At 47.4% G+C, this 18,197-nt stretch overlaps 1 protein-coding gene across 2 annotated transcripts; it reads left to right on the top strand.

The window, feature by feature from the left end:
* The first annotated feature begins 2,320 nt into the window (after positions 1 to 2,320).
* On the top strand, positions 2,321 to 12,695 carry SPRY1 (sprouty RTK signaling antagonist 1). 2 transcript variants are annotated; one of them, XM_048943110.1, is made up of 2 exons: positions 2,321 to 2,452; positions 5,111 to 12,695. In XM_048943110.1, exon 2 carries the CDS (start codon positions 5,166 to 5,168, stop codon positions 6,120 to 6,122), a length of 957 nt encoding a protein of 318 aa, XP_048799067.1. In that variant the 5' UTR covers positions 2,321 to 2,452; positions 5,111 to 5,165; the 3' UTR covers positions 6,123 to 12,695. The 2 variants fall into 2 exon arrangements, with proteins under 2 accessions (XP_048799067.1, XP_048799068.1); XM_048943111.1 differs by lacking the exon at positions 2,321 to 2,452 and adding an exon at positions 3,393 to 3,722.
* The last annotated feature ends 5,502 nt before the right edge of the window (positions 12,696 to 18,197 follow it).

The following is an 18,197-nucleotide window of genomic DNA, read 5'->3' as shown; positions in this document are numbered from 1 at the left end:
AAGTTGCCAACTTATTCTCCAGAATTCTAGCTCTCCATTTTCTAATGAAAGTTTTTACTGCTATCATTTCCAAGAAAAATCTGAGATGACTTGCAGGAGATGCAGGCATGTTTGCTTGAATGTGTGGAGAGCCTTCTGATATATTTGGAGGGTTTTGCCTTGTTGCAATGGAGTGTTAATTCTGGTGCCAAGTGATAGTAGACTGTTGCCAGTATTTTTGATTATTTTAGCCACCCATTTAAGCCCTGTATTGTATTTCTAAAATTAAGCTGTTACGCTTGGCATAGCTTTTTAAGGTTGTACCTGCTTTAGCGATGTGCAAAAAAAAAAAGGTGTTTAGCAGTGTTTTTATAGCAGTTTCCTAGGAAAAAAAGCACTCTGCCTCCTAAGAGAAGACAGCTGGTTGCTAGGTGCAGTATTCTTGGCTCTATGGCCCCAGCAGCATGGTTACCTGCAGTCTGCCTGCAGTTTGCCTCCTGCTGCCTCTGATGCTCCTACAGTCGATGTTGCTATTAGAATTACTGCATGGAGCACACATACAGAAATGCTGTTTCTAAAGACATCTAAAATGTAGTGTACTGGCCTACAAAGCACTACAAAGCAAAGTTCCACAGTAATTTTTGTTGTTCGGCAGGGTTTATTGTTATTTTGAGCAGCGATAGGTTCCACAAATTTCAGATGGGGTTCAGTGAAAATAGCTTTTTGCTTTCCGCTCGCAGCGGTGAGCATGGTTTGGGTGGGCAATCACACTGCCTAATTTCCCTAGCAATATCAATGATGAATTGGCCTATCTTTGTGGCAGTACCTAAGATTTTCATGCTGATGTCACTGAAACCTCTGTAGCTGGAAGACAGTATTTGTGGCTTGTGTTTATCAGTCGCCTGTTCTTACTACTTCTAAGTTTGTAATTATATTCAGTATATAACTTTAATGCAAAAATGTTTTTATTTCATGGTTGAAGCTTTTTTCTTTTTTTTTTTTTTTAGTACAGTAGCAGAAACAAAAAGTGTAGCCTGGACATTTTCTTCACAAGCCTAGTGAAGATTAATGCAATTAATCTAGATTAACTCAATCTTAGATTAAGATTAGTTAATCTTAGATTAATGCAATTGAACTGTGAGAGTGTGGTCTGGGCAGACAGAAGATGTGACAGCAAAATACTTTTGTACTGGCACTGTAACAATGATTTGCTTTTGGGTGAAGGTTCCTAAGCTGCTTTGTGTATTCTTAATGTGTTTTTATTTTTTGCTTTGGGACAAAATGATGCAGAATATCAGTCTCCTGAGAAAGACTGCAAAAAGCTGATTGCAGTGCTCCAGGCTGGGGACTTCGGGCATGGTTAGCCAGGTACTAACAGTCTCGCACATCCCAGTATGTTGCGTTATTGTTTATAACTCTCAAAATGTTGATTTCTTTTTCTATCATTTCTTTTTCTCGCAGAAAGGAGATGGAGTCACCATCCGGAGAGGACCATGTGGACCTGCCACTGAGGGACATGGTTAGTGGCTATGGTGGGGATGGGTTAATGGTTGGACTGGATGACCTTAGAAGTCTTTTCCAACCTTAGTCGCTCCATGATTTTTCTCTGTGTAGTTGCTTTTTAATGCTCTGTAGTTACTCAAACAATAGCGTGTATCAGAGAGAGCATTAAGCAAAGGCAACAATGGCTTTGAAGGCATTGCTGCGCCCTCTCCATCATCATAGTAGGAAGGCCACAAGTGCCAAACTTCCCATGGACATCTGCAGAGCCAGGCCTGGGAGGGCAGTGAGGCCAAGGAGTGAGCCCTGTAAATCCCCAGTGCTTCAGTACCTGCCCGCAAAGAGTGGTCTTCCATCCAGTGGATGGGTACAAGGGTAACGGATTATAAGCATAATGCTTTCTGAAGTCATTGGCTGACGGAGCTCAGCGGGGCACGAAGCTCCGGACCCTCCTGGGCCGTGCAGTGCCCTCTTGCAGGGCGCCCCCTGCCGGCCGGGCGGTGCCGCCACCTGACGCTGCGGGCGGGGCGGGCGGGCGGCCTCAGCACGTGCCGGGAGGCGCTGGGCCGGGGCTGTGCCGAGCGGCGCCGCGCTGCCCCGCCCCGAGCTCGCCCGAGGGCCGCGGCGGGAGGGAGGGAGGGAAGGAAGAAAGGAAAGAGGGAAGGAAGGAGGGAGGAGGCCGGCGGCCGTGACCTCGGCTCGAGCGGCGGGAGCAGCTCCCGGGAGGGCGCGGGAGTCCACTCCGGGATTTCGGGGGCGCCGCGCGGTGACACATTGACATCACGGGGGCGCGGCCGGGCGGCGGGCGGGGGCTGCGCGCTGAAAGGCGGCGGAGCGCGGCCGCCCTCACTCCGGCACGGCGGCGGGACCGGGAGGGCGCGGAGCGGCGCGCGGCTGCCTGCACTGCCCGGGCTGGACCCCGCGCCGCGGCCGCCAATGTGCCTCGGGAAGCGGGCTGCCTCCTCGCCCTCAGGTGAGCGCGGGCGTGCGGGGCCGAGGCAGGTGCAGGGGGGCCGCGGGGTGCGGGCGCGCTCGCAGCGTGTCAGCCTTCGGCAGCGGGCACATGGCAGCGCAGCGCTTCGGGCTGCTCCGCGTCCGCGGCGAGGACCGCGCGGTGCGGCGCAGCGCCCGTTTGCAAGGACCGCGCGCGGCGCGGGGAATGAGCTCCGAAGCGGCGGAGGAAGAGCGACCCGCAGGGTCGGCTCAGAGAGCCCGGCTGGTGCAGAGCGCCTGCAAAGGGCTTTCTCGGCGCGTTGACGGCCGTGCGGTGCGCTCGCTGGGTGCCGCCCGACGCGGCTTCGTGCTCTGCCCGCCGGGCGCGATCTGTGGCAGCCCGAGCTGCAGCAAGCGCCGCCGTCAGCGGCGGCTGCGTGGCGAGAAGCACGTTGGGGACTGGTGTCTGAGCCGCGGGGAGCTGGAGGCGGGGGCCTGCGGCATGCACGCGCCAGGAGCCGAGCAGGTGCCGCCGGGCACGGGCACACGCGCGCGCCCCCTCCGCCTCCTGCAGCACCGCCGTGTCCCGGGAAAGCCGCCGCCAGAGGGGCGCGGGCGGGAGGGCGCCCTGACAGAACCCACGCGGCGGGAAGCTGGGGTCCGCTCTCGGGACGGGACCGCGCTGCGGGGCGGCTCTCGTGCGGGACCGAGGCGCCCCGAAAAGGAGCGCACGGCCGCCTCCTGGAGGGGCTGCGCGGGGCCCCGGAGCCGGCGGCGGGGAATCCCCGTGCCGGCGCTGCCGCTTTAAACGCCGGGAAGTCCGCCCTCGTGAGGCGGCGGCGACCTCGGGCTGCGCCCTCCCCCCGCAGAAGGGGGGGCAGCCCTTGTTTTCATTCATAACTTTTTTTTTTTTTTTTTTTTTTCTTTTAATTCCCCTCCTCTTCCTTCCTCCCCGCTCCGCTCGCAGAGGGCGCCGCCCGCCCGGGGCCGCCCGAGCTCCGCGGGAGCGGGGCGGGACGGGGAGGGACTGGAAGGGGGCAGCGCCGCGCTCTCCTGCCCCGTGTGCGCTGTGTTACTTCGTGCGCCTGGCCGCAGGCGGGGGGGCGGCCGCTTTTGACGCTGGAGGTTGACCTTCTCGCCGTTCTCTCCGCTCCCGGCCCGCAGCTGGTGCTGTCAGTCCGCGTCCCCCGGAGGAGGCAGCGGGGGCTGTCGCGTTTCCTGAGGAGATCGCGTGTTGCTCCCCCGGGAGCTCAATCCGGGCTGCCGCAGCTGCGTGTGCGTCTCGCCCTTCTCACCTCCCTTCACGCTCGGTGCGTGTCGCGGGTTCGCGTTCGGCTCCTGGGAAGAGAGCGGCTCGTGGTGTGGGATGAATTGAAAAGAGCGCGGTGGCGTGGAACCGTTTCATATGTTTTCTTCCTTCGTCTGCTGACCCTAAATATGAATTGCGATCTTTACCGGGCAGACGAGCGCGGGAACTTTTGCATCCTTATGAACGGGTACCGCTTCTCTGAGTGGTCGGCAGCGGACATGCATCCCCACCTGCTGCAGCGAGCCTGCCTGCCCTGCGCTCTGGGAGCGGGACGTGCTCCTTGCCCTGGCCGCAGCATGTGTCCTAGTGCTGCCTGTCCGCTCCACTGTGCATTTGTGTGTGACACCTTGTGGGGGTGAAAGGGGAGTGAATTGTCCTGGGCTTTCTTTTAAGCGGAAGCAGTTTATTTTCTTAGCTTTATGTATAAGAGCGGCAGCTTTTACGTGGGTCTCGTGCAGCTCTTAAACGGGTGCAGTGCTGTCACTGCAGTTTTCCTGGTCAGCGTTTGTAATCTTTGGGTCAGTAGTTGAAAGATAAACTGTGAGGGTTGTGTTTGGGAAGCTTTCGGTTGGTTTATCTTGTACGAAGGGATCTGTTTATCCACTTTAGCTAGAGAGTCAGTGAAGAACTTTATTATAGCTTAGATTAGCTAAGACACTTAGCTTGTCTTATACTCTTGTATCCATATTCACTCTCTGCCCTTTGGTGAGAAAGTATCTGAAGATGTTAATTTTGTAAGGTTTGGATGCTGAATTTCTGTAGGAAATGCTTTGTCCACCTGACTTACTCTGAGGCTCTGCTGTGTGCACACTTGCTTCCAGGAGGAGCTGTACCCAAATGCAATGGAGTGCAGATCTCTTCAGCTTTCTGGTGCTGTAGATCCTGGCAGAAACGCAAGGATTGTGTGTGCCCTTCATTCTGCCAGCAGAGCGCTGACTTGACAGAGCTTTTTTCCCCTTTCCAGCTTAGTTTTGGGGGCAGGCAGAACTGTGTTGCTAAGTAGACACCAAGTTCGGTAGCACGCGAGAAGCACGCACTTGTATGGCTTGCCAAGTTAGTGCACAGGTTAATAGTGATTTTTATAGTTATTTTCTTTCTGAGTTTTCATTTTAATGGCGAGGGGTCTCCTCCAGCATTCCTCACCTATGATGCCATGCCCGGGCTCTCCTCGCTGCTGGACTTTGGCCAGATCCTCAGCGTTGCTGTAATCCCCTGCTGAAAGAGTTCGGCACCAGGTGGCTCGGGCAATTTGTGGTTTGCTATAGCATTTTTATTTTCAGACAGCATCCTGTTCTTTGTTCCTCTTTTGTGCTTGATCTTGTGTATGCGTGTATATATGTACACAAGCAATGTTTATTTATACCTCCTGTCTTCTCGTTATTATTCTAGGATTTCAGATGCATGCCAGGTTCCTGCTGAATGCCAGAAGTAGAGATCACTACAGATGGAGCCCCAAAGCCAGCACGGCAGTGGTGGTTCGCTGGTGGTGATTCAGCAGCCCTCTCTGGACAGCCGGCAGCGGCTGGAGTACGAGCGGGAGAGCCAGCCTACAGCTATCTTGTCGCTGGACCAGATCAAGGCGATCCGCGGCAGCAATGATTACACTGAGGGTCCATCTGTGGTGAAAAAATCCGGTCCGCGGACAGCACCGAGGCAAGAGAAGCACGAAAGGACTCATGAGATCATACCGATTAATGTGAATAACAATTATGAACACAGACCCAGCCACGTGGGGCACGTGGCACATCAGCATAATGCGAGGGTCCCTGTTTTGAGCAGATCAACCAGCACGGGGAGCGCGGCCAGCTCTGGGAGCAACAGCAGTGCTTCTTCGGAGCAAGGACTGCTGGGACGGTCACCTCCATCGTGGCCGGGCCACAGGTCCGAGCGGACAATCCAGACGCAACCCAAGCAGTCGTCGCTGATTGTAGATGACCTGAAGGGTCCTTTGAAAGAGGACTTGACGCAGCACAAGTTTATCTGCGAACAGTGTGGGAAGTGCAAGTGTGGTGAGTGCACAGCCCCCAGGGCCTTGCCTTCTTGCTTGGCCTGCAACCGGCAGTGCTTGTGCTCGGCGGAGAGCATGGTGGAGTATGGCACCTGCATGTGTTTGGTCAAAGGGATCTTCTACCACTGTTCTAACGACGATGAAGGGGACTCATACGCGGATAATCCCTGCTCTTGCTCCCAGTCACATTGCTGTTCTAGGTACCTGTGCATGGGAGCCATGTCCTTGTTTTTGCCTTGCTTGCTCTGTTACCCTCCTGCAAAAGGATGCCTAAAACTGTGTCGAGGGTGTTACGACCGCGTCAATCGTCCGGGCTGCCGATGCAAGAACTCCAACACTGTCTATTGTAAACTGGAGAGTTGCCCCTCCCGGGGTCAGGGCAAGCCGTCATGATTTTTGGAGGGAGGTTTACTTCCTCCAACTTCTGATTTTTCAGGTTGTAGCTGATATATAAATATTTTTTCTTCCCTTCCCCCCTTTAGGGGTGCGTAAGGGGGGCTGCTTTCTTTCACCCCCCCCTCCTTCAAAAACACAAGTTATTCCCTTTGAATCTTTGTTCTCCTCCTGTAATTGAGTCAACTGAGTGTGGAGTGTTTTACGTATAGTCATTTGCTGCTCTTTGGTAAGTGTGGACTTGGTATCTGTGTCTGCCACCCACTTTGGCAGGGTCTTCTGAGTCTGTAACTGAACCACTCCTGAAAGAGACAGTGAGGGCTAATTTGGCTCTTGCAGCTTCTTGCTCTGAATATCTTCCCAAAGATGTTTTTCATTCTCAGCAATTTATATATTTTTTTTCCTCTGACCCCCTTGGGTACCTCCACGGAATAACTCTCATGAGTGAGCTGGATTGTGAAATAACTTCTTGTCTGTGTTCTTTCCGGAGAGAGATGCAAGGCTTTACCAAACAAAAGGCCTGATTCTTCAGTAAGCAGCCTGCTTTCTGGTTTGTTTGTTTTCCTCCTTTTTTGACTTTTGCAATATTCTCAGTCCTGAGAGTTAGCCAATTGTTCCTATTGCTTTGTTTTTAATTCTTTCCTAACACAACTTTGGTTTTTGCTACACTGTGTAGATCTTCACATTGGAGACATTATGGCTGCAACTGTACTTGTTTTTCTCTTGCTGTCAAATGTTTGAAGGATATTGCTCACTCCACCCTTCTCCTGTTGTTTTAGTCCATCAGTATCATGCTGATATTAAAGTTGGTGGTGTTCATGTATCCAGACAGCCTTCAGGTGTCATTGAGTCACCTAAATGTTCTAGAATCTTTAATGTTTCTCGTGATCCTTTGGTTTAGTGGATTTAGCTCTGCTCTGTACTTTATAATTTTATTCTGTTCCCTGTTTTATTGCCTTAGCCACAAATTGTGGTCCTTTTTTGTATATTTTATGTATAAAACACAAAGTTGAATCCCAACTATTTTTAAGACAAAAGTCTGTTAAAACTTTTTTTATTGTAAAGAATATTTATTATGTGAATCTCTATTATTTTATGATATTTATTGCAAAAAAACTTTGAAAATGTACTCATGTCTGATATAACAAAATATCAATACTTAACGAAATAAGGATGACACGAAGAAAGTACATATGTTAACTATAATGCAGAAAATATATTAATTAATGAAAATGGCTCTTGAGTTCTTTTGTTACAACAAGAAGTTGTGAGCTACTCGTGCATATTCTGGGTTCTTGATTTCTATTTTTATTTTTCCTTCCTAGTGGGATATCAGGTAGCAAGTAACTTCCTGTTGTTACTTCAAAACCACTAGTGTGTGCTCTAGTTTAGTTTACCTAATTTTAAGTTTGCTAACTACTTGTCAAGCAAGGTTTTGCAATTGGATGTATGCGTTGTGCTGGACAGTGCCAGGAGGTATAGGCCCTGTTTACTTAATAGCATTTGGACATTTATTTGTGAAGGAGGAAACCATAACTTCAAGGGTTTCTCTTTCTCTTTTTTTTTTTTTTCCTTTTTTAAAGAATTCCAAATTAACATGTAAAAGTACTTTAAATTTTCCTCCATGGAACTTCTTGGCTGGTTAAATTGTATGTCAGTTGAAGCAATGAACCTATTAAGCTCAAATCTAAATAAAAACCAAGAGGCAGGATATAAAACAACATTTGTGTTTCTGCAGCTTGCTAGCTTTGAAGGTTGTGTATGCATATGGGAACGTACGTATGTGTGTGGCTTGCTTGGCTCTTTTCCCATAGTTTTCCCAATGTCAACTGAGTCTACCTTGTCTTTAAATTAAAGGCTCTTAAGGGTGACCCAAGTGTCACGGCTGTTTGTGGCCATTTAACACGTATTCAACAAAAAAGCTTTTCATTAAGAGGTTTCCCCATTCACTCTTCTGTCCGTGTGGGTCAAGGCAAACCTCGCAATTCTTTTAAAGCAAAAGGTTTATTAAAGGGATGTAATTGCACGTGGTATTCCAGGAAAGTGGTTCTAGAGAAACTCCACTTAAAGAGCATAGTAATAATCTGACAAACGTGTCACTGCATTTTGAAATCTCGCTGCTTTGAATTGTCATACTCAAGCTGTTGTAACTCGCAGTATGCTGATGATTTGAGTAAGCTGGGCTTTTGTATCTAACTCCATCGGACTCGATCCAGTGTTGTCTGAGCTGACTGGAAGTTGTGTTCTTTATTGTATGATTTCTTCAAGGTATGCAGTGAAATTGTAATATGAATGCTTCTAAGAAACCATTTGCTTTGTGGAATACAGTTGGTAATCCTGCATGTAAACATGACAGAAATTACAGGAGAGGAAGCTGGTGGGATGGCAGTGTGTACTTTAATCTGCTTTCCAAGATTTGTTCTTCTTGAGATGAACCAAAGCCAAGAAAAGAATGTTTCTGAGGAGTAAGTGACTCACTTTGAACTACTTCCTTATCACTGATACTTCTCCAACAGTGGCAGCTGCAAACAGCCCTCGAGAGACAATGAAATCCTTGTCAAGCAGTCACCATTGGTCAGATAAGACTGTTCTTAAGACTATGTATTGACCATCAAAAATACTGAGCCAAGCACATTTCCATAACTGGATACAATCCAGCTCTGCATTGAGTAAGCTTGCTTGGAATGGTGCAGGTTCTTCCTCTTCGAGGAAAGAAATATACGTTGTTGGCCTCTGCCTCTCGTTTCCAGCCAAGTACCTGAAGTGGGGACTTGCAGTTTCTTAGGAGGAACATTTGACCTATGCAGATTCAAACGATAACCGTTCACTGTATGTCTTAATTGTTACTCTAAGTGCTGTGAACCTAGGGAAGGCAGTGTTGAGCCAGTGGAAGTAACAGATTGTTGTAGGTGCTGTATCTTTTGTATTTGATGTATATCTATATTTGGGTTTACTCTTGGGTCCTTCAGAACTCAGTATTGATTGCCTTAATGTATGGAAGTGTATGTGTCCTCTCAGGCAGATTTCTGTGATGTAAGAACCTACTAGGATCACGTGAGAGCAAGTGGGTGTCTTTCTGGGGGTGGTGGCGTTAAGCAAGCTGACAGATGCACGAAGAAGCCTCCAGGACTTGGAGAGACAGAAGCTATTTTAAATTTGCTCACAATGGTCAGGCATTATGGTCAGTTCTACTTCCTACAATACAGTAACTGGAATGTCCACCTAGAGATACAGTGTCATGTCAGGAGCTGAACAGACTTGCCAAATGGTAATGGAAATTTTGGTGACTGGGAGACTGAGTTCTTCAGAACTTGTCAGTGTTGCTCAGGTTACTTTCCACAAGTCAGACTGTCTGAGGTCCAGTCGCTGTTACAATGCAAATGATAATGATTTTTTAACCATTTTCAGATCACTCTTATTTTGGAGGAAGAAAAAAAAAAAAGGCACTTGGTGTGTAAAAGGATTGGACATGTGTAATTAGGCAAGATGTTCAGCTGACCTACTAACCTAATTGTATAGGTCACTGATGGATTTGAACAAGCTGGCCATCTGGTTGTATGCAGCAGAGTGCTGAAATTTCTCATGTAGAGTCTGTGAGGAAGGAAAAAGGGAAGCTTCTGCAGGCTGGGATTCAGGTCTGTGTTTGCTTAGCACCTTGAAAACTGTGCTAAGAGATGAGTTTGGGAAGCATGTTAAGTTTCCATGTTCCTTGCTGCAAGAATATATTGTTAGGGTGAAAATTGGAGAGTTCATGTGTTGGGCTAAAGGTAGCTTCATTACACTAATTCTAGTGTGGGTGATAGTGTTATCCGGGGGGAGGTTAATGCTTAACAAATGAAAAGTACTTGCTCTTGTTTATGGTTCCGTATCATAAAGACAGGTGGGAGAGGATTAGCTCCTCTCTCTGTGATAAAACAAATCTGTTAAGAGGGATTAAAAGGGCTATATGAAATGTTTTAATGGACTTATATGAAGAAAGAGATTTCTTTTTTTTTTTCTCTCTTTTTTTGTCCTGGAGGAATGTTCAGGACTCACTGATGCTTTTGTGATTCTTGTTCTGCTAAAATTACCTCAAGATGCTAAGGAATCCTGAAGAACTGTTGGCTTTCTTCCAGCTGGAGCACACAGTCACAGTGGTGCATCCAGAAACCTGGGATACAGTTCTGTTCACATATCCCGCAGTTGGATTTACCAGCCTTATAAAGTGTGTGGGTGGTGCAGGTGTCCCGATTAGCATTTGTCAAGTTGCTGTCAGGGCGGATCAGAGGTAGTTTTTTCCTTCCTAGCTGCAACTATTTCTCACCTTTTTCACTGATAGCAGTAGCATATTTAGTAGGTAGCCTGTTAGCCTAGCTTTATTCCCAGTGATGTGCGTTGCTCAGTTTATATTTATGACCAAGAGATACAATGCTGTTATTTTCCCCGGTGTAACACTTGCAGTTGCCACTCTTGCTTCTCCAGGTGCAGGTATCTTCAGATGAGAAACTTCCTCATTTACTTATTAGTAAATACAAACATGGGACAGATTTCCTGTAAACCACACATACTCTCACTAGGTTTAAGTATGGAGGGGCGAAACCCAGCCATACTGAGTGCTATGATCTGTCAGTGCTCTTGATACACTTGCATCTGGAATAAAACCTAAGACCGCGTTGCCAAAGGAAAGAGGTGCCATCCCAGGGGAATGGCATTGTTACATGTATTACAAAGCTAGTTATCTGCAGCTTGAAAATACAATTATTGTGAATTGCTCATTTTTTAAAGAATCATACATTTGTCTAACCACTGCAGAAAGGTGTAGTGGTAAGCACGCCTCTCTTGCACTGTCTTTGTATATGTGTACAGCCTGCAACTCTGAAAACAAATATCCTACAGAACACATTGTCAAAAAGCACAAATGTTTGACAGGGGCTCTACCCCAAAGGGCTGAACATTGTGTTTGTGCAATAGGGAAAACAATGGAGCTCACATCCTGCCTGACCTTTCGAGGCCACGACCGTAGTATGGCTGCTTTGGTAACACAGAATATTGCTTCTGAATGAAGTCAACAGATTTACACCACCTCCTGTGTTCTCTTGAGGACAACGTACAGCCACTAGTAGCTAGTGCCCAGCAGCCAGTACTGAGTGGGCTCCATCCTGGTGCTGGTTTTCTTCTCTCTTTTTCTCTTTTTTTCTTTATTTTGCGGCGATGGTATTAATTAGATTGGTTTACATGGAATGCTGTATTATAAATGACTAAGATTTATCAGTATTAGCATGTTCCTAGTTGATCTGTCAGAGTAAGTGGGAAAAGATGTTGGAATATTCCAAGCATATGCTGAAATTATCTGGTTGATTAACTCTTTAACAGACTTTAAAGAAATTGTGCATCTTCTGGAGAACACTTCAGGATTCAGACCATCTGACAGCCCTTCTGACACTATGGGGATTCTTCTTCCACATTTAAAGCAGGAAAAAACATTGATGTTGTCTGGCCTGGGAAAGATCCTCTCAACAGCACTATTTCTTACTGACAGTGTTCAGTGAGATACTTTTGGATCTACATGCTCTGAGCAGGACACTTGAAGATGAAAATGAATAATCCACTTGCAAGGGACAACGGAGGAGGTGCTGTGGCTTTTTTCCATTCTCTGAATTTTGGTAGGTTGCATAGTATCTTGTTTTTAACATCAAGGCTTCCCAGCTGCCATTTTCCATTTTCAGCAAAATCTATTTCCTACTCAAATCCATTTCCTATTGTGTCCTGTAGCACACCTCCTCTTTTCAGAGAATCGTGTGCTTGTTCCTTGTTCTACAACGCAGGCAAAGCTCTTCTGAATGAAAAAAAAAGAACATTGTTGTGTGAGTCACCTACCCCTCAGCTACTGGGCACTCACTGCTGTAATGTGTTTCTGCAAGATCTGTCTCCCTTAAATTCACAGTGATGATGATCCTGGTTAGCCAGAGTGGGAAATACAGCTGAGTCTCAGGTTTTCATTTTGGTTCAAAGTTCAGATCTAGATATGAACTGTGCCAAAATTTGACAGCACCTAGTGTTTGTGCTTAGGTTTACCAACCTGCAGAGCTACGTAAGGAAATACTGTTACAGCTGGAAATGCACCATTTCTGCTGTAATAACCAGTCAAAGGATCACTGCAGGAGCAAGTGGGGGACATAGATGAAGTCCTTCTGGAGTCTCGTATATCTTTTTGTGTGAGTTTTTCAAATCCTGAGTTTTTGAATCGGTAGGCTTGCTTTCCCCTTTCCATCTCTTGCCTCATATTGGAGCAGGAGCATTCACGTGGTGATTCCTCCCCTCATTCATCACATCACCACTGCCAGGTGCAGATAGCATCCCCTGTAATCGCTAATCCGGTTTGCTCTGCCTGCTGACAACTCTAATGTACTTGGCTGGGGACAACTTTATCTGTTCGGGTGGCCAAAATTGCAATATCTCTTCACCAAGTAGCTCAGAGCATTTTGAGCTTGTACTGAAAACGCATTCTTTTCATAAGGAATGACAAAAAAATCTCTGAGGAAAGCGTTTCCCTTTGCTGCGGGGAAGACCAAGATGAGAGGGCTGCGCAGAGCCCCAGAGGCAGCAGCTCTCCCTCTGCAGTGTGGTGTTCCACTGTAAAGTCACTCTGCTGCACAGAAAGCTGAATGAACGAGTAAATGAATGAATGGGGAAGGCAGTCAGCATCTGCCATTGTAGCACTTTCTGGAGAGTATTTATAAATTGGGTGTTGTAACGTGCCACAGGCTGTGTAGGTGTGTGCCTCCGACTGCGCTGATTTGGAAGCGATAATACTCCTATGTGGAAAGGTATGTGATAACAGCACAGGGGCCAATTGTAAATGCCCTTGGTATAGCGTGCTGTGCAGTCCCAACAGCTCCGGGTTTGTCAGTTTGGGGTTTGTTAATATTTGGAAATGGCAGTGATCCTGATCGTCGGGTGTCTGGAGATGTGGGAAACGAGGCAGGGCTCTAAATACGACACGGTGCTCGCGGGGCTGGAAGCTAGAGCCATATCCTATGGCCTTCTAATTAAAAACCTTTATTTCCACAGATTTATTCTGTGGGCCTTACTAAATAGATCAGCCTTGGGTTTCTAATGGGGAATATTTTAGGAGGAATGTAGCCTTTGTTACTATGAATAGTCGGGAGCAGATTACCGGGATGCCAATTTCCTGTTGCCTTTCAGAGCTGCAATTTGAGCCCTATTTGCTCCTGGCTCTTGCACAATTGAAAACAATGGGTGGCTTCTTTCAGGTTTCACTTCAGAGCTCTTAGAAACTGGGGAAGTGGCTAAAGCCCTACTTTACAGGTAATTAACAATAGATAATGTTTGCTCTGCGGTTTTTTTTTTTAAAAAAAAAAGACTGATGGAGGTGGAAGAAGCACACCCTGAGCTCCCAACACAGCACCGCTGTTCTGCGGCCGCGGTGCCAGGTCACAGCACGATGGGTCCCACATAAACCCAAAGGGATAGTGGGGAAAACAGGGCAGAGAGGCGTTAGGTTGCTAGCAGTGCTGCAGGATGAGCAGAAAAGCCCGGTCAGGCCGCCCTCCTTCATCAGTGCGAGTGTTTGCTGCTGCTACGGACCTGCTCTTTGATTAGGGCCCCTTTTTATTGTATCTTCTATCTCTTTTATTAGGTGCGTACTTCTCATACCTTGCTGACATTTTTGTAGGACGGCTAAATATTTTCTCATGTCTATTCAATCCTAGGAAAACACGTGTTCTTTACAGCTTATCTTAAATACGGCGCCCGTTGTTTACCATATCTCGTTAATACAGAGCTGTGGGCACTTGGAAAGGAGCTGCCAAAGAAGATGCTCTTGCGCCATGATTTGTATGTATCTAGAGATACACCCACGTGGCTGGGGCGGAGAGGAAACGTCTGAATGGGGATGCTTGGGCTCCCCGCAGGGAGCCGGGGAGAGATTAGCATCAAAATGAACGTCAGCCTTAGGAGTGGGCTCCGTGTCTGCAGGCTGTGGGGTAGCGGCTGGGCGGGCGTTGAAAAAATGGGAAAAACTAAACAAGCAAACAAAACAAACAACCCCCCCCCAAAAAAAGTAAAACAAACAAACAAAAAACAAAACAACACAAAAAACTGACGGTTTGCACGAAAAGCTGATTCGTTGGCCTCACTGCGTATGCGGAAACTTCCTGAATAGGCAGGAGAGTCGTGCACGCACATAATGTAGGTGTCCGGTATGTAAATGCACTCTTGCCTTTAGCATCTGCAAACACGATGTGTGCTAAAGCTAGAGCAGAGATGAAAAGTTAACGGCGGCAAAACCTGCTCCAGTTATTCTGGCCCGATGCAAGCAGTCCTACTCAGGAGCACAGCCCTTCATCTACTGCACTCGCCACCCCAGGGCTGCTTTTGTCCTGCTTGCCTTTGCCAGCCAGGGGCTTTGCTTGCTGGTGGCACCACTGGCTGGAGCCTGCTGTCTGCACTGGTGACATTGATACAGCTGATCCTTAGAGGGAAAAGAAAAGAACTTGTGATGCTTCACTTTGGCACCGGTGAAATGCCACGCATGGCCATACCTGGAGGCCTCAGCCTCAAGCTGCTTCTCCATGGTAAATGGGCTCTGGGCAGTCATCTGCTCTCTCCTCACTTCCCTGCCTGAAGGTGCAGCTGTGTAGGTGGTTACTGATATCACATGGAATGATTCAGATCGATGAGCCAAAAAAGGGCAAGATTTTCTAGCAGCACCTTTTAGAATTCTGTACATGAATGATATCTACATGAATTTGAACGTGTAAGCAAACTATCTGAAAACAAAGAAGAAAAAAAGGAAGAAATGAAAGCAAGAAGCAATTCTGCAGTTTACAGCTTCGTTTCTGAGTTTCCCATGAGGCTTGTAGCATTTAGTTAGCTTTAACTGGGGATATTACTTTTGCCTCTTGTTCTCACCATCTGCAAGGCTATTGGAATAACTGGCTGACTCTGTAACCTACCGATGTTTTTCCTCCTTCTTGTTGCAGTTCTCCCTTCTATGACCTCACTGATTGTGAATCAGTGAATTGTCTGACTGTGAATCTTGCAATAAAAAATATCCCCAGTGGAGAACAGGAAAGCAGAGTCACAGAGGATGTATGTCTTCTTCAGAGCAGGAACAAATGAGAGGATGGGCCTCTGTTGCTCATTTTGCCTTTAGTTTATACCTTGGAATAGTCAAGATAAGGCTGGGCATGGATGCTGCTGCATAGGGGCCATAGTAGAAGAGCTGAGACTAGAACAATTGCAGGGGTGTGAATGAACAGGAACACTGAGGTGTATTTTGTTGTCTATCTACATGCCTAGTATCTCAAGTCTTGTAAACTTTGATACTCTTAATTTTTACTTCTGAAATTTAAGTGAGGCTAATTAAAACAATGGAAAGAAAAATGTGGAATGGAAAATGGAACAAAAATTGTTGTGTCATGGCCCGAACCACTGATTAAGCACCTGGGGAAAGGACTGGATCAGCCCTGGGAGCACAGGTGAAGGCAATTCAGCTGTGCAACCATAAGGGGTGGAGCCTGACCTGATTGAAGGGGGACTGACTGTTGCTGGGGAAGGATCTCTGGTTGGAGATCCCTCCTTGGTGGAGTTTTCTTTGTGAGCCTAAATCTTTGGAGACAGGTGAGCACTTTTCCTTTGTAATGCATTTCCATCATACTAGTAGACCCTTTGTCATTACACCTCCTAGATCACCATTCCACTGCACTGATCTTTCTGATTGTCACAAGTGCTGAGATTGGGTGGCTGGAGGGACATGAGGTGACTTAGCTGCAACCACCTTAGCTCAATGAATTCATTTTGTCCTGCAGTTGACATCAATGGCTCACTTTCTGGCTTCCACTGAGACATGTTTTTAAAGAGAGATATTTTTGCCTCTTCTGGAGTGTTTACATAAAATACAACTCACAGTAAAAAGAATATCCAGTGACCTAGCTGTGCAATAGGCAACAATTTCTGCTTTTGCGTTCTGTGGGCATAGAGGGGATATGCGGAGATATTTGCAAATGCAGTCAACAAACAGCAAAGCTTTTCCTCTCGTACGTCTAAGATCTTTTCCATGTCTTTGGGCAGGCTGTTCTGGTTGCCAGCCTTACCTGTACGCTGCTGCAGAAAGCAGTGTCTCCGTTGTGATACTCAGAGAACGTTAATTTGCCAAAACCAACGGTGGGTAGGGAAAATGCTTGCCTATTCAGTTTTGGTTATGTGTGACCTTCATGATATCCTTTCACAGATGCCTCCCAGACAAGTGGGTAGCACACCAAAAGGCAGAATGGTGAAAGCTCCCAATGATATCCCAGCCTGTCCTTGAACAAGCTGCTTTTTGGTGACCATGCGGCCTGGCCCACAGCTGGGCCTCAGCCTCCCCTTAACGCCCCGTGGCCTCCCCTTGCCCCCACAGCTTTGTCAGTACAGGCCTAGCTCAGTTGGGGGCACAGGGCTGAGACATCACCTGGCAAAGAGAAGCAGGTGAAAGCACTTAGTCATCTGCAATCATTTCTCTAACAAAAAGACTTGATATTGTCAGCTAGTGTGTAGCCTAGGGGTTATCTTCTTATCTAGGCCCAGGCAGGAAACCCTGTGATTTACAACTGGATGTAAGAAATAGCGATTGCGTGGCTAATCTGCAGAGGAGATTACTGCAGCGTGCTTCCCTGAAGCATCCCAAGGCAGTGGGATCAAGCAGTGTACCTGCAGGCTGTTGGCTGGGCAGGTTAGGGTACCCAGGGCACGGCAGGCTCAGTGAGCTGGGCTGGAATGGAGAACTTTTGTCCTGAAAGCTGTGAGCAATCAGAGGCCCCTGTGTGGGGCTCGTTTCTGCACCTGGAGGGTAGCTGCACCAAGTCATCAGGTGCAAATTCATCTCAGCTGAGGAGCACACCCAGAACAGTGCCTTCGCTAATATATAGAGGTAAGAGAGGGCTGTTCCACTTGATGTGAGTGCCCTAGTCTTCTCCAGACCTGCTCCGAGCTCTGCTACATTGTTACCTGAAATGGACCAACTGCTCCTTCATGGCTGCGATGGCACCATCTCCTTTTGTGTTGGAGTTGCTCTGGAGCATGTGGTGAATGTTTGGTGAGTCTCTGCTGGGGTATTAGGTTCAGTAGCAGCATGCTTTCTGACGTGTGTGGGTAACCATGCCGGCCTGCGAACCGTGGTTGAGCTTCAGCTGCTTAGTGTGTGAATTACAGTGTCTACTCTCTGAAAGAACTTCCAGAGAGACTAAGCTGTGGTAGTTATCTGATGAGGGTAAGCTCACTTGCATGGTGCTTGTTAAGAGCACCATCAGCACTGGAGCTTTGGGAGGCTTTTGTGATACAAATAGTGCAGGAGTAAAACCTTGCAGGCCTTGTGGTGTATGTGGCTGGTGGTGGGAAGCTATTGGGCATGGACTGTCTGATAGCAGCCCCAGGAAGCAGTGTGGCTTAGAATTGCTATTTGCAGTATTTGCAGCTACCTGTGGTATTTGCAGCTACTTGCATGCTACTTGCCTGTATGGAAGTGCAGCTCTATTGTTTGTTTATGCTGAGATGGCTTCTTACCTCTCAGAGACTTTGGGTTGCTGGGCTGCTTCTCATAAGATGTGAATTATTATTTTTTTGTTTCCCCTCTTGAACCACCAAGTTTCTAGGCTACCTAAAGCAGAGGCTTGTAATTAACACAAACTGGAAATGAAGATGGCTGCTTAGCACAGGGCTAGGGGGATGTAATCTGATCTCCCGGGATGCTGGTATAGCTCTGAAGTAATCACTTCTGTTGGTGGTTTTTGTTTTTGGTGTTTTTGTTTGTTTGTTTTTGTTTTGTTTTTTGGTGTTTTGAGGGAGAATATGCTTGCCCCCAGTCTGACGTGTTTGGCTTGACTATGACTGAAGTATGATTACTGAAATGCTGGGGCAAAGAAGCATCCCTTTGGGGGAGGCATTTTTTTGGGATGCTTGTGGAAATCTGTAGTTTGCTTCTCCTTAAAAGCTCTGTGCAAAATCCTGTTGTAGGATGTGCTCTGGGATTTTGGAGCTGTGATCTTCCTGATGATGCTTTTACCATCTTACCTGGCTTAGTCTGTGGGTGGACTG

Source organism: Lagopus muta, chromosome 4, assembly GCF_023343835.1.
Source record: "Lagopus muta isolate bLagMut1 chromosome 4, bLagMut1 primary, whole genome shotgun sequence".
In the NCBI taxonomy this organism is placed as follows: domain Eukaryota; kingdom Metazoa; phylum Chordata; class Aves; order Galliformes; family Phasianidae; genus Lagopus; species Lagopus muta.
The sequence above is the reverse complement of the archived record's forward strand: the minus strand, read 5'-3'. Positions and strand labels throughout refer to the sequence as shown.